Genomic DNA, 13,545 nt, shown 5'->3' with positions numbered 1-13,545 from the left:
GGCGACTTCCTCTTTCATTTCTTAGCCAAAAACCATATTCACCTACTATGTTTCCTTCTCTCCCTCTTCCTACTCTTGAATTCCAGTCACTCATGACTATTAAATTTTCGTCTCCCTTCACTATCTGAATAATTTCTTTTATCTCATCATACATTTCATCAATTTCTTCATCATCTGCAGAGCTAGTTGGCGTATATACTTGTACTACTCTGTAGTAGGCGTGGGCTTCGTGTCTATCTTGGCCACAATAATGCGTTCACTATGCTGTTTGTGTAGCTCACCCATACTCCTATTTTTTATTCATTATTAAGCCTACTCCTGCATTACCCATATTTGGCTTTGTATTTTTAACCCTCTATTCACCTGACCAGGAGTCTTGTCCCTTCTGCCACCGAACTTCACTAATTCTCTCTATATCTAAATTTAACCTATCCAGTTCTTTTTCTCCTGATAACGTCGTCCACCTGAGTAGTCCCCGCCCGGAGATCCGAATGGGGGACTATTTTACCTCCGGAGTATTTTACCCAAAAGAACGCCATCATCATTTAATCATACAGTAAAGCTGCATACCCTCGGGAAAAATTACGGCTGTAGTTTCCCCTTGCTTTCAGCCGTTCGCAGTTACAGCACAGCTAGTCCGTTTTGGTTAGTGTTACAAGGCAAGATCAGTCAATCATCTAGACTGTTGCCCCTGCAACTACTGAAAAGGGAGCTGCCCCTCTTCAGGAACCACACGTTTGTCTGGCCTCTCAACAGATGTCCTTCCATTGTGGTTGCACCTACGGTATGGCCATCTGTATCGCTGATCACGCAAGCCTCCCCACCAATGGCAAGGTCCATGGTTCATGGGGGGGGGGGGGGGAAGAATATATTTGACCCATAAATAGAATCATAATTGGTTAAGGTATGTCATTCAGCCTTGTTATTCGTGTGATATTACGGCAGTATCATTTGTGTTTCATCCATAAAAATGTGTCTGTTTAAATACAGGCACCATCTGCATCTTTAATTTTTTGTGGTATTTCTGTAACTACATACTATCCCACGCTGTAATTAGACAGCGAGTGAATTTTCCTAATTAGCTGTTTGACATATTGTTGTGTCTGTAACATAAGATCTTTGGACAACAGCAGCAGTAAAATGCATACTATAGGCTGTTCCATGCACTTTAATGTTTATATTCTATGATATAGGAGATGTTGTGTGTAACACATCTTATACTGAATTAATACATTTCAGAATGAGTAACCATAGCAGCTGGGAAATAGGCAGCTGAATAAGTTTGAATATATGTTGTTATATCTATGTCACACGGTGTGAATAATATCCATACATATAAAATGTATGTATGTATGTATGTATATACATGTGTGTATTTATGTATGAACAATCTTTTGTGAGGTATAGTCATTGTATTTACTTTATGTATAGTTTGTTCCCTCTGTGCAGATGACCCGTGGAATGTCTGAAATTGACCAAAGTTGATATTAAAAAATAGAATAACTAGTACAGCTGTGTATGGTTTAACGCAGTTATTAATATGCGTATATGCTGTCTTGGCACAGCCTATAACAATTTTTCCAATTAAACTGTATGTATATTTATAAATAATATTTACAATGACTTAAACAGTCATATCCTCATTACCAAAATATTTCCGAAACAAGCAATGTACAAAAATTTCTGAATGTTGACTTCCATTTGTTGCCTTTTTCGACAGGTTGTTGGCACTTTGGTGTCTGCACTGGTGATAGACCGTCTAGGTCGACGACCCCTGCTGTTTCTCTGTAATGGGGTTGTCGGGACTTCGGTAGCAGTCCTGGGTGTCTACATGTACCTCAAGCAAGAGATGGAGGTGGACCTGTCTTCCTTTGGCTGGCTTCCTGCCACATGTCTCTCTATATATTGTTTGACACTGGCAGCTGGACTGAACGCAATGCCATATGTGGTGGTATGTGAAATAGTGGCTCCAAGGATCAGACCCGTGGCCGCCATTATCATGTACACAATAATCACTGGCACTTCAACCATCATTTCCAAACTTTATCCAACCATGTCAGAGACAATGGGAGCTTACGGCGCCTTCTGGTTCTTTGCAGCTGTCTGTTTGGTCTGTGCTTTCATCGAATTTTGGTTGCTACCAGAAACCAAGGGACGACCTCTGGAGGACATTATCAAGGAACTCAGTGGTGCAAAGGATGTCGTTATCAACAGCTGCCAATGATGTGTTATTTTGCATAACAAGTATTTCTGAAATTTGTCACTTCTGTTTGCATAACATTTTGTTTCATCCTGTAGTAAAAGCATTGTCTCCAGAATACTGCTAAACTGCGTCGTAATCTGAAAAGAGCCTCTTCTTGATAACTGATGCGTTATGTTTCAAAATTTATTTTCTTTAGCCACTGATTTGAAGCATCTGCATCTAATTATTCACCACTGAAAACGTCAAATAAGAAGACTTATGGTGATAAGAGAGCTGGAGTATGCATACACAGTGTTTTGTACATGCAGAAGCTTTAAGATTTTGACAGATGAAGGAAGATTCCATTGTAATAGAATTGCCATATGCTTAGTTACTATAGTGAGTTCGGCGCACCGTTACTTCATGAATATCATACACAGTTAATTGTCAGTTGTAGTGTAGTTAATTAACTGCACAATTTTTGAATGTTAACTGCGAAAGGAAATGTTAGTGTAAGAGTCTACAACAAGCAATATTTATAGTTCATCAGTGATTCCCATAGTCTTTATGTTAAAAAGTGTGTCGTGATCCGTCTTCCATGCTTCAGATGTTTTCCAGAGAATATCAATGTGTTCTGCTCTACCTTTGGGATGGCAGCGAACTGTTGTCAAGTGCGTCACTCGTTATGGGGTGGCGTTTTGTGTAAAAACGAATAAATTAAAAAAGAAACCCAGATAAAATTGTTTTGTAATGTAATGTTCACTTTGTTTGTCAGCACCAAATATTACAATATAATGCTAGTTCCAATTGCATCACTTTGCTTAATCATGTCAGACAGCTGCCAAATATACATGTTTCATTATTTTACATGTGACACTTGCATCTTTCATGCACCGTCAATACTCTGTCCCCAATGTTAAAATTATCACTACTTCTACTCACACTTTCACGTTCTCTATCGTCGATTTCTTCACTGCTACCATCCGACCGACAATGACTGAACGTCGGCTGGGCTGGATGTGTTCTCCAGCATTGCAAGCCACAACTACACTGATAGCCCACAGTGGTTGGCAGCAACAAAGCGGCGGAACATGCACCTTTTTACGTGAACGAAAGAAAGCGGAATAGTCTTCGGGAGAGGTCCTTCCCTTTATGGTACATTTGTAATCAAAAAGCCACATAAGAAAGGGCACTGAGTTGGAGCTGAAATTTAGATATACATTTACATACATCGAACTATAATGTACAGTAATAAAAATTTTAATTGAAATCTGAGGACTCTGAGGATACGTTCACCTCACATCATATACAAATTGTTCCCAATATAGTATTCGTTTGTATCTGCATTTAAATTCATCTTACATGCTCCATGAACTGGGTGACCAACTTCACTGGTGTGAACGGCTCCTTATGAGGGGTCTGCAGGCAAGAGATATACAGAAAGAAAGAATTCTCCAAGATGTGATCCTGACTATTCTATGAACAGCGCTGATTTGCATGAGGCATGCGCGCTAGTGACAGAGCACACGTATCTCGACATAATAGCGAATTATGCAGTTCCGTAGATGCCACCCGACGTCACTTCCAGCTGGACGATTCCTGCCCCTCCCCCTGTTTTGACTTCTGTGTTTTGTATCTGAAGGAGCGAAGGGGTTTGTCAAGGACATTGCTTACAGAACAAGGTTTCGAGAGCTGGTAGATCAGAGACAACGGGGCTATGCGCGACAGTGGAGGCCATAACACTTGTCATACTTATGGACATGTGACGAGAAGTGGAATATCGATTCGGCATCTGTCGAGCTATAGACGATGTCCACAATGAACTGCATCAGCATATATAAAAATACGTATTTGAGATGCTGTGTACAAGGCTGGACAAACAAAGTTGTAAACTTTAATAGATAGAAATACAAATAAATGTTTTTGTTTATCTCTAGCCCAGACACCTACTAAAAGCATTAGCTCTACTCCCATACATCAAGTACACCAGCATCTTCTAAGAAAAGAGGTCAAAAGCTTAGAACACAGATAAACAGACAGGTCGCTCTCTTTAACCTCCATACTGTTTATTTTTGAAAGTAATTTCAAAGTTACGTGACAGATGGAATAAGGCTAAAAGCGCCACTATTCACTAACGCAGTTGGATATGAATGTCACTGTTCTTTTGCGATACCTAAGCTTTATGCCTCAGTAGTAAATCTTCCGACTACGGCTCTAAAGCTCTTGGGTTTGATCCCAGGTTGGTCACAGAAATTTTTTTCTTCCACTAGTTACTTCGCTCACATCAACCAATATTTCTTAATGTGGAAATGCAGCTCAAAAGTACGAGGTTCGCAAGGGCATGATACCTCCAGTAGAACTATTGGTGTTCATCACAATCTTCGTATTGATGACAACTTTATCTCAGCGTAAGGGAAAAACAGATTAAATAATAAGACGAACTACTGTGTTAGTACCACGTATATAGAATTAAAAATAACGAAATTTCTGCCAAATGTCCGATATTCGTGCCATATTTGTCATCTCAGGTAAAATACTGTCCAAATCCATTGTATGTATGGTATTTTCTGTCAGTATCTTTTACAAGCGCCATAAATGTTTTCTGTTTGCTAAATTCTCAATTTTTGACCCACTATGCATCATCTAGTTTACGTCTAACACAGGGCGTGGATACCATAGATCAGTTTGTTAGGAAGTACTACGTCTTTAGACAATTTCAGAAAACCACGTGTTTTTATGCTGTCAGACATAACATTCGCTTTATCTATGTCCGGTTTTTATCCTTTATGAGGATTCTCATTTCGTGATCTCTACTAAACCTAGTAAAAAAAAAAAAAGAAGCTGGAAGTACGATATATTGGACAATTATGTTGGTTGAGAGCGCGAGTGTGATCAGGCATGCATTATTAACAGGTTTGTCGTCTGAAACCTGCACTGTTCAGCGATTTAAGGATTTCAAGCTAACGTTAATCACAGCTTTAAACTTGAGTGATACATGGAAACTTCCAAGTTCAGAAACTGACATGAATCGTTCTCGTTATAAAGCATTTTGTGAATTTGTCTAATATGTTGGGTGCCAACAAAAGTATCTTGTCCAAAGCAAAATCAAATGTGTGTCTCTGACAAAATTACCACACATCAATACGTGGTTTCCCACAATAATGTTCTACAGATAGAACCCATTAATGTATGTCCTGAGTACTACCCTGGTAATTTTCCTATAATCTTGATATCACTGTAGTGACAGTGCTTTTTTTTACTTGAGTTTTGCAACTAAAATCTCCTAATTATTGTATATTTAGAACTGCGATTATAAATGAAAATTTGAAACCATTTTTCCTCTTTCAGTAAGTTAATTGATATACTACAAGTTCCGAAGGATATAAAGACGACAATAACAGGACTTAGTTTTCTATCTGCAAACATTCAAAGAAATGAATAATAGAGTAAGTTAACACCAAATACGATGATGTTCGTCTTCTAATTGCAAATTGAATCTTTTGTGGTTTCTAGACGTTTCCAACTCTCGAATGGCGTACAAGCCATTAATTCAGTCATTAGCAATCCGCAGACGACAACACTATTTCAGCGTCTAGTTACTATCAAGCAAATCGCACTGAAAAAGTGACGAGGAGAGCTGACCCGTCGTCTTTATGCCCAAATGACAGGGAAGGGAGATACTAACACCGTATAAACTCGTGGTCTTAACAAGTGGGACATTGTGACGTACCACACCGGCTATACCGGTATCTCAGTTAATAGCCCAAATACAACACTAACAGAAACAAGGCGTAAATTGTTATGGCGTGAAGTCAAGTGCCGGGACGCCAATAGGGAATGAGAGAACAGAGAGTGGTGCGAAGAAGTGCACGCTGACCGACCACTCTCCAGGACGACAACGCGCAGCCAGTTCCCTCTATGTGAAGAGGACACAAGCGCTGCTACGACTGGTCACGGCCCATTTCTACAGCAGCGTCAAGATTAGACAGTTCAAGACCAGCAACTTAGGAATTGTATACGCTGCAAGACATTGTTTAATTTGTATGTCGCCCTTTGCTTGCAACACATCTGTTTAACACAGAGTTAAATACTGTCTTCATTTCCTCTTGTAAGGAAATTCATTAATACGATTTGCCTGTATTGTTGTCTAGCGATCCGAGAAAGCAGGTTTCCTAGGCACCCGATATTTGACGAGTAGGCAGGATCCAACATACACTACTCGTATATTTATTTTTGCATGTTTCTTGTGATGCCTGTTTTCACAGCAGCTGCACATAAATTGTAGTAGCTGGTGAGGAAGTTTCTTGCATACTACACATTAATTTTTGTTCATAGACCCAGACGAAATCCCTATTTTTAACAGGATATCCTCAGTGGGTGACCTGCAGTATTACATGATTTTTCGTTTTCACATATTGACATGTAGATTGAAAACGATCACGTAAAACAAGGCCCCGGGAGTAGACAGCATTCCATTACAACTACTGACGGCCTTGAGAGAGCCAGTCCTGACAAAATACCCTCAGACTTCGAGAAGAATATAATAATTCCAATCCCAAAGAAAGCAGGTGCAGACAGATGTGAAAATTACCGAAGTATCAGTTTCATAAGTCACAGCTGCAAAATAATAACGCGAATTCTTTACAGACGAATGGAAAAACTGGTAGAAGCCGACGTTGGGGAAGATCCGTTTGGATTCCGTAGAAATGTTGGAACACTTGAGGGAATACTGGCCCTACGACTTATATTAGAAAATAGATTAAGTAAAGGCAAACCTACGTTTCTAGCATTTGTAGACTTAGAGAAAGCTTTTGACAATGTTGACTGGAATACTGTCTTTCAAAATACAGGGAGCGAAGGGCTATTTACATTTTGTACAGAAACCAGATGGCAGTTATAACAGTCCAGGGGCATGAGAGGGAAGCAGTGGTTGGGAAGGGAGTGAGACAGGGTTGTACGTTCTCACCGATGTTAATCAGTCCGTATATTGAGCAAGCAGTAAAGGAAACATAAGAAAATTCGGAGTAGGGATTAAGATCCATGGACAAGAAATAAAAATTGTGAGGTTCGCTTGTGACATTGTAATTCTGTCAGAGACAGCAAAGGACCTGCAAAAGCAGTTGAACTGACTGGACAGTGTCTTGAAAGGAGGACATGAGATGAACATCAACAAAAACAAAACGAGGATAATGGAATGTATTCGAATTAAATCGGGTGATGCTAAGGATATTAGATTAGGAAATGAGACGCTTAAAGTAGCAAATGAGTTTTGTTATTTGGAGAGCAAAATAACTGATTATGCTCGAAGTTGAGTCGATATAAAATGTAGACTGGCAATGGCAATGCAAGCGATTCTGAAGAAGATAAATTTGTTAACATCGAGTATAGATTTAAGTGTCAGGAAGTCGTCTCTGTAATTATTTGTATGGAGTGTAGCCATGCATGGAAGTGAAACATGGAGGATAAATAGTTTAGACCAAAAGAGAGTAGAAGCTTTCGAAATGTGGTGCTAAAGATGAATGCTGAATATTAGTTGGGTAGATCACATAACTAATGATGAAGTATTGAATATATTTGGGGAGGACTTTGTGGCACAACTTGACAGGAAGGAGGGACCTATTGGTAGGACAATTTCTGAGGCATCAAGGGATCACCAATTTAGCATTGGAGGGCAGCGTGGAGGGTAAAAATCGTAGAGAAAGACTAAGAGATGAATTCACTAAGCAGCTTCAGAAGGATGTAGGTTGCAGTAAGTATTGGCAGATGAAGAAGCTTGCACAGGATAGAGTAGCATGGAGAGCTGCATCAAACACCAACACGTAAATATTTTAGAATAAAATGGAAAGGTACTTACAGTAAAATGTCTAATTCATTACCTAAAGAATATGCATTTTTCCATACTGTACTAAACGTATTGAAAGTCTCAATTTTTCATGACATCATATTCATTCATCTGTCATTTTTGCCGTCTAGTGTGTCATCTGTTCCTGAAAATTATCATTTTAGTTTTAATTTCTGTGTGGAAATTCTTGGAAGACAGAGGAAATACTTCTAGCGAATCTTGTAAATTAAATGTAGTGATTGTACTCGAGCTCTGTGGCGGATCTGACTTGGAGTGCGTCAAAACGTGAACAGAGCTATGTGTCATTTGCTACATAGAATCTGAATCTGTGACAACGGTACTGCGGAATTATCGACGCCAGTATGAGAGGCCAACAGCGGCAAAATTAAGAGTAATGAGTTGGTCCGAAAACTTTAAGGAGACAGGCACTGTCAAAGCCTTCCTCGAAGAGAATGTCCCCCTGTGCCCCACGAACGTGTTGACGGAGAGCTAGCCGCATTTCAACGCAGAAATCAGTTCGTTGTCCATCAAGCGAATCGCAGGGAGACATACTGTACATAAAGTGTTACATAAGCGGTTACGCCCTTTTGCTTTGGAGCCGACGATTGTCCTGCGCAGTATACGTTCGCCAGTTCTGTACTGGACTCCATAGATGCCGACAGTGACAATCTGAAAATGATGAAGCAACCTTCCACATTTCTGGACATTTGAGTAGCCACAACAGTATCATTTCGAGCTCCGAAAACCTATACAACACGTCTGATCACATCCGTCATAGCCTTAAGATTAATATTTGATACATCCTTATGTACGATAGGGTGACAGGCCGATTTCTCGTTGCAGAGAAGACCACGACGGGAAAATTCAACCTGGACATGCTAAGACAGATCGAAGAAATGCAGTCGGTCATCATCTTCCAGCATCACGGTGCATCCATAATTGTATTTTGAACGCTCTTTATTGGCTGAACGGCACATTTTCTGAGAAATTGGTGGGTCGTGATGGTCGCATCCGTAGTCTCCGACTCTTCCGATGACACATCGATAGCCTAGTGCAGAAATCAATGAAGCAACCACAACAGTTATCCAACAGTGCTTACCTGCATAAGGGCAGAACTCGAATATCGCCTTGATGTTCTACGTGCGACATGGGACACACATTGAAATTTTGACTTAACAGAAAAAAAACTTAAGGACTTTCTAAACGTCTTACAACAAACCACAGTCGTCTCGTAGCACTTCATCCATCCTTGATAGGAGGGACGATAGGGCTACAGCCTATATAATGACATATATAACTAGCAGTAAATAAACGACTAGTTGCGTTTTCATCTCTGATTTATTCCAGAGGCAACCGGTTTCGGCATTCCTTTATGCCATTATCAGGTGCTATGAACAACATAGTAACGGCAGTGCAGAATCTGAGACCGCATAATCTTTTAACAAACTTCATATGAATTATATTATTATATATTTACATTATACATAATTACAATAGGGAACGTGTAACTAAATGCAGCAATCTGGCATAGCACAATTTAAAAGTGTAATAACACCACCATAGCAATATGCATAGGTACCAAACACTTAGATTACTTATTGAAAGATATAATGTATCAATAAAATAAAACTATCACCTTAAAACATGGAACAATGAAAAGCACCGAATTAGAAACAGTAAACCTGTAGGGGACCATAATTTCATAATTACCTGTGAGTCGTGACTAAATGAAAACAGACCCAATACACATCATACTCCGTGTCAAATGTAGTGTGTGATGTCCAACCAAAGAAAATTCTGATCCATTTCAAACTAGTGTGTTGACGCCCGGTCCAGAAAGCCAAAGGAAGAAAGACAGACAATGGAATTCTCAGTTCTGTAAATTTTTGCATTTGTATACGATGCATCATCAAAACCGAATTGTCTGCACTATTGTTCAGTATCATAAAGTTGCAGACAGACGTGGCACAGGGCAAAAATGCCCCTATCAGAAAGCCCCAAAAAGTAGTAGAATCGCCATAAATATCTTACGGAGTAAAATGACCGAGAATCAATCTCTCGATGACACCTATATGCAGCGAACGAACCATGACGTACACGTAGCCAAAATAATGTACGTAAAGTAAGCGACTTACATGGATTTATTTAAATATGGTCTGCTAATGGTTACTCGTGCAGGTATAGTATGTGATTCGCTGCTCTTATTTGAGTAGAGTTTAGCATATTAGTGTCAAGGAACTTCATCTAGACGTACGCGGGTAGCATCCATGGGGACTCGAGCTGAGTCTGGCATTGCTTCCACTTACTTGTGTGAGACACCTTTCTGCATTCTTTCCTGTCGACCTACCTTGGCCAGCTCATGTTGTCTTCGACCCCGATGGTATTAGGTATAGAGGCCTGAGGGCGTCTTTCAGTTTCAAAGCTAAGCACTGAAGCCAACAGGAAACCACAGTGCTCTTTCCTTCCCCAGGGCACTTATAGGTAAACCTGTTTTCCCGCATCTTTAACACGTGATGGAAAAACAAAAATGGAAATCTACCCCAGGTGGTAACCCACAAGGGAAGTCCTCCACCATCAGTGGTGCAACTAGGCTAGAGAATTCTGGGAAGCCTGGACAAGCGTGTGAAAGACAGAATACAACAAGTAAAACAAAGAATACCTTCTCATGTGCTACTCGGAACGTACTAAGTCTATTAGAAGGAGGAAAGATGCAGAATCTCTTCAAGGAAATGACAAGCTTAAAGATAGATATAATCGGTATCAGTGAACATTGATGAGCAGATACTGGATATGTCAGTCAAGAAGATAAAAGAGTGTTCTATTCAGGACCTCATACAAGTGGGAAAAATGGAGAGGCAACCATAGTTGGGAAAATGTTCAGATATATGCCCCAACAGCAGACAAGAGCGATGAAGAAATAGAGAGCTTCTACAATGAGCTTCATTCAGTAACACGAACCTTGAAGAAGGAACACATGCACTTGATAATGGGGGATTTTAATGCAAGTGTAGGAAATGCAAGAACTGATGGATTCGCAGGATGATCTGGTCTTGGTGAAACAAGTGAAACAGGTAATGGCCCTCATCGATTTCTGTAAGGCTGAAGAATTCACAATTAAAACAATTTTTACAAGCTACATCCCAGACGACTGTACACCTGGAAGTCGCCCAAGACACAGAAAATCAGGTTGATTGTTTACTGATCAATAAGCTAGGTGAGAGAGGAGGTGGTGAAAGAAATGGCAAACAACATGCCATCCATAGACGAGATCCAAGAAAGAAGTACTAATGAATCCTGGGAAAAGGTACGAAATGCAGCCATCCATGTTGCTACAGCCAAAATTCGTATGTGTAAAAATGGTTCAAATGGCTCTGAGCACTATGGGGCTTAACATCTGAGGTCATCAGTCACCTAGGACTTAGAACTAATTAAACCTATCTAACCTAAGGACATCACACACATCCGTGCCCGAGGCAGGATTCGAACCTGTGACCGTAGTGGTCGCACGGTTCCATACTGAAGCGCCTAGAACCGCTCGCCCACAACGGCAGGCGGTGCGAGTAAAAAACAGGCGTCTAAGGCCTAGATGATAGAAGATATTCCACTCAAAATGGAAGAACGTAGAATACAGAAGGTGCATCATAAAAATCTGGAATACCAACAGACACATAAAGAAGTAAAGAAGATGGTTCGCGAAGCAAAAGGAAAATCGATTGAGGAACAGTGCACCGAAGCGCAAGAAATTCTGAAGTTACATGATTCGTATAGTTTCCATAAGAAGATCAAGGTTATAGCTGGATACTTTAAGGAAGAGAATCTAACTGCTTTAAGAGATGAGGATGTCCGCACCAGGTAGATGAGTGGTCAGCGCGACGGAATGTCACACCTAACGGGCCGGGTTCGATTCCCGGCTGGGTCGGAGATTTTCTCCGCTCAGGGACTTGGTGTTGTGTTGTCCTTATCATCATCATTTCACCCCATCGACACGCAAGTCACCGAAGTGGCGTCAACTCGAAAGACTTGCACCAGGCGAACGGTCTACCAGACTGGTGGCCCTAGTTACATGGCATTTACATTTACAAGAGATGAGGATAACCGGATTATTCTGGACTGGGAAAAAAATGGCAAAACACTGAGAGAATTACAAATCATCTCTGTTTCGCGACAAAAGAGACACGACAGTAAATCAGACTGAAGAAGAATCTGGTCCACGTATCTTACAATCAGAGGCAGAATATGCGCTGAAAGTAATAAAGAACAGAAAATGGCCTGTTGGAGACACCTTTACCCACTGAAATTTTAAAATGCACAACGCAAAAGCGTTGGCAGCCTACTCAAAGAAATTTACAGCTTAGGCTAGATCCCGGACGAATGGCTGAAATCGATCTTCGTCCCACTACCGATGAAAGCAAATGCAAACACGTGCTCAGAATTTCTATTGATCTCGTTGATGAATCATACTCTGAAAACTTTTCTAAGAATTGTACATAACCGAATTTATCATAAATGTGAGGAGCATTGTGAAGAAACCCAATTTGGTTTTATGAGGGGATTGGGAGCCCGAGAAGCGTTATTTGGCATGAAGATATGCAAAGATGCTATGACTATCAGCAGGATAGTCATGTACGCTTTATCGAGTTTGAGAAAGCAATTGACACCGTTAAGCATGACACCCTTATCACAATCTTACGAGAAATAGGATTGGATGGTAAGGACATAAGAATCATTCAGCAATTATACTGGAATCAGAGAGAAGAGGTCATAATTAACAAAAAATTAAAAACAGAATCTGTGCAAATACGGAAAGGAGTCCGCCAGAGCTGTATACTATCCCTACTACTATTCAATTCGTATATGGACAAGATTTTTAGATCCAGTGAAGAAAGAATTATTTGGTATAAAAGTAAATGGAGTGAAGATCTGGGACTTACGGTATGCTGAGTGCACAGCTTTGTTTGCGCCATCCGTAGCCATGCAACAGAAAATACTTACAGAAATAGATAAAGCTGGTCAGCATTTTGGTATCAGAATAAATGCCAAGACAACTAAATGGATGTCAACTGAAAGAACCCCTGGTCAAAACGAGTCCCTAGTCATTAATAGCAGAAAATTGAGAAAGTAACCAAATTTAAATATCTAGGATCTGTGATAAACTCGAAACTTGATTGTGATGAAGAACTTAAGATTCGCTGTGGGATTGTCAAAGAAACGTTCCGAAAGCTGATGTACACAGACATGCCACTCCATCTGAGAATAAGGGTCGTACAACGATATGTTATCCCCGTCCTGCTCTATGGAGCGGAACTTGGTCAATTAAGGCAGCTTCTGTAAAAGGATTAGAAGCAAAAAAATGTGTTTCTTGCACCGATTACTAAAAATACCATGGATTGAGAAAGTTAATAATGCTAAAGTGTTGCGCAGAGCCAGGGGGAGAGAGAACTAATGGGGACAATTGAAAGAAGAAAGACATCGTACCTAGGGCACATTACGACAGGAAAGAAATATGAACTTCTGCAATTAA

General features: G+C 40.3%; 1 protein-coding gene across 1 annotated transcript in view; it reads left to right on the top strand.

The window, feature by feature from the left end:
- The window catches only part of LOC126278129 (facilitated trehalose transporter Tret1-2 homolog), a 61,417-nt gene extending 58,999 nt beyond the window's left edge, over nt 1–2,418 (top strand). The window contains exon 4 of the mRNA XM_049978017.1: nt 1,721–2,418. Coding sequence (XP_049833974.1) covers nt 1,721–2,224 — 504 coding nt within the window. The 3' untranslated portion in view covers nt 2,225–2,418. The remainder of the gene's footprint in view (nt 1–1,720) is intronic.
- The last annotated feature ends 11,127 nt before the right edge of the window (nt 2,419–13,545 follow it).

This window comes from Schistocerca gregaria, chromosome 6 (assembly GCF_023897955.1).
Source record: "Schistocerca gregaria isolate iqSchGreg1 chromosome 6, iqSchGreg1.2, whole genome shotgun sequence".
NCBI lineage: Eukaryota > Metazoa > Arthropoda > Insecta > Orthoptera > Acrididae > Schistocerca > Schistocerca gregaria.
This window is presented reverse-complemented; position numbering and strand designations above follow the sequence as displayed.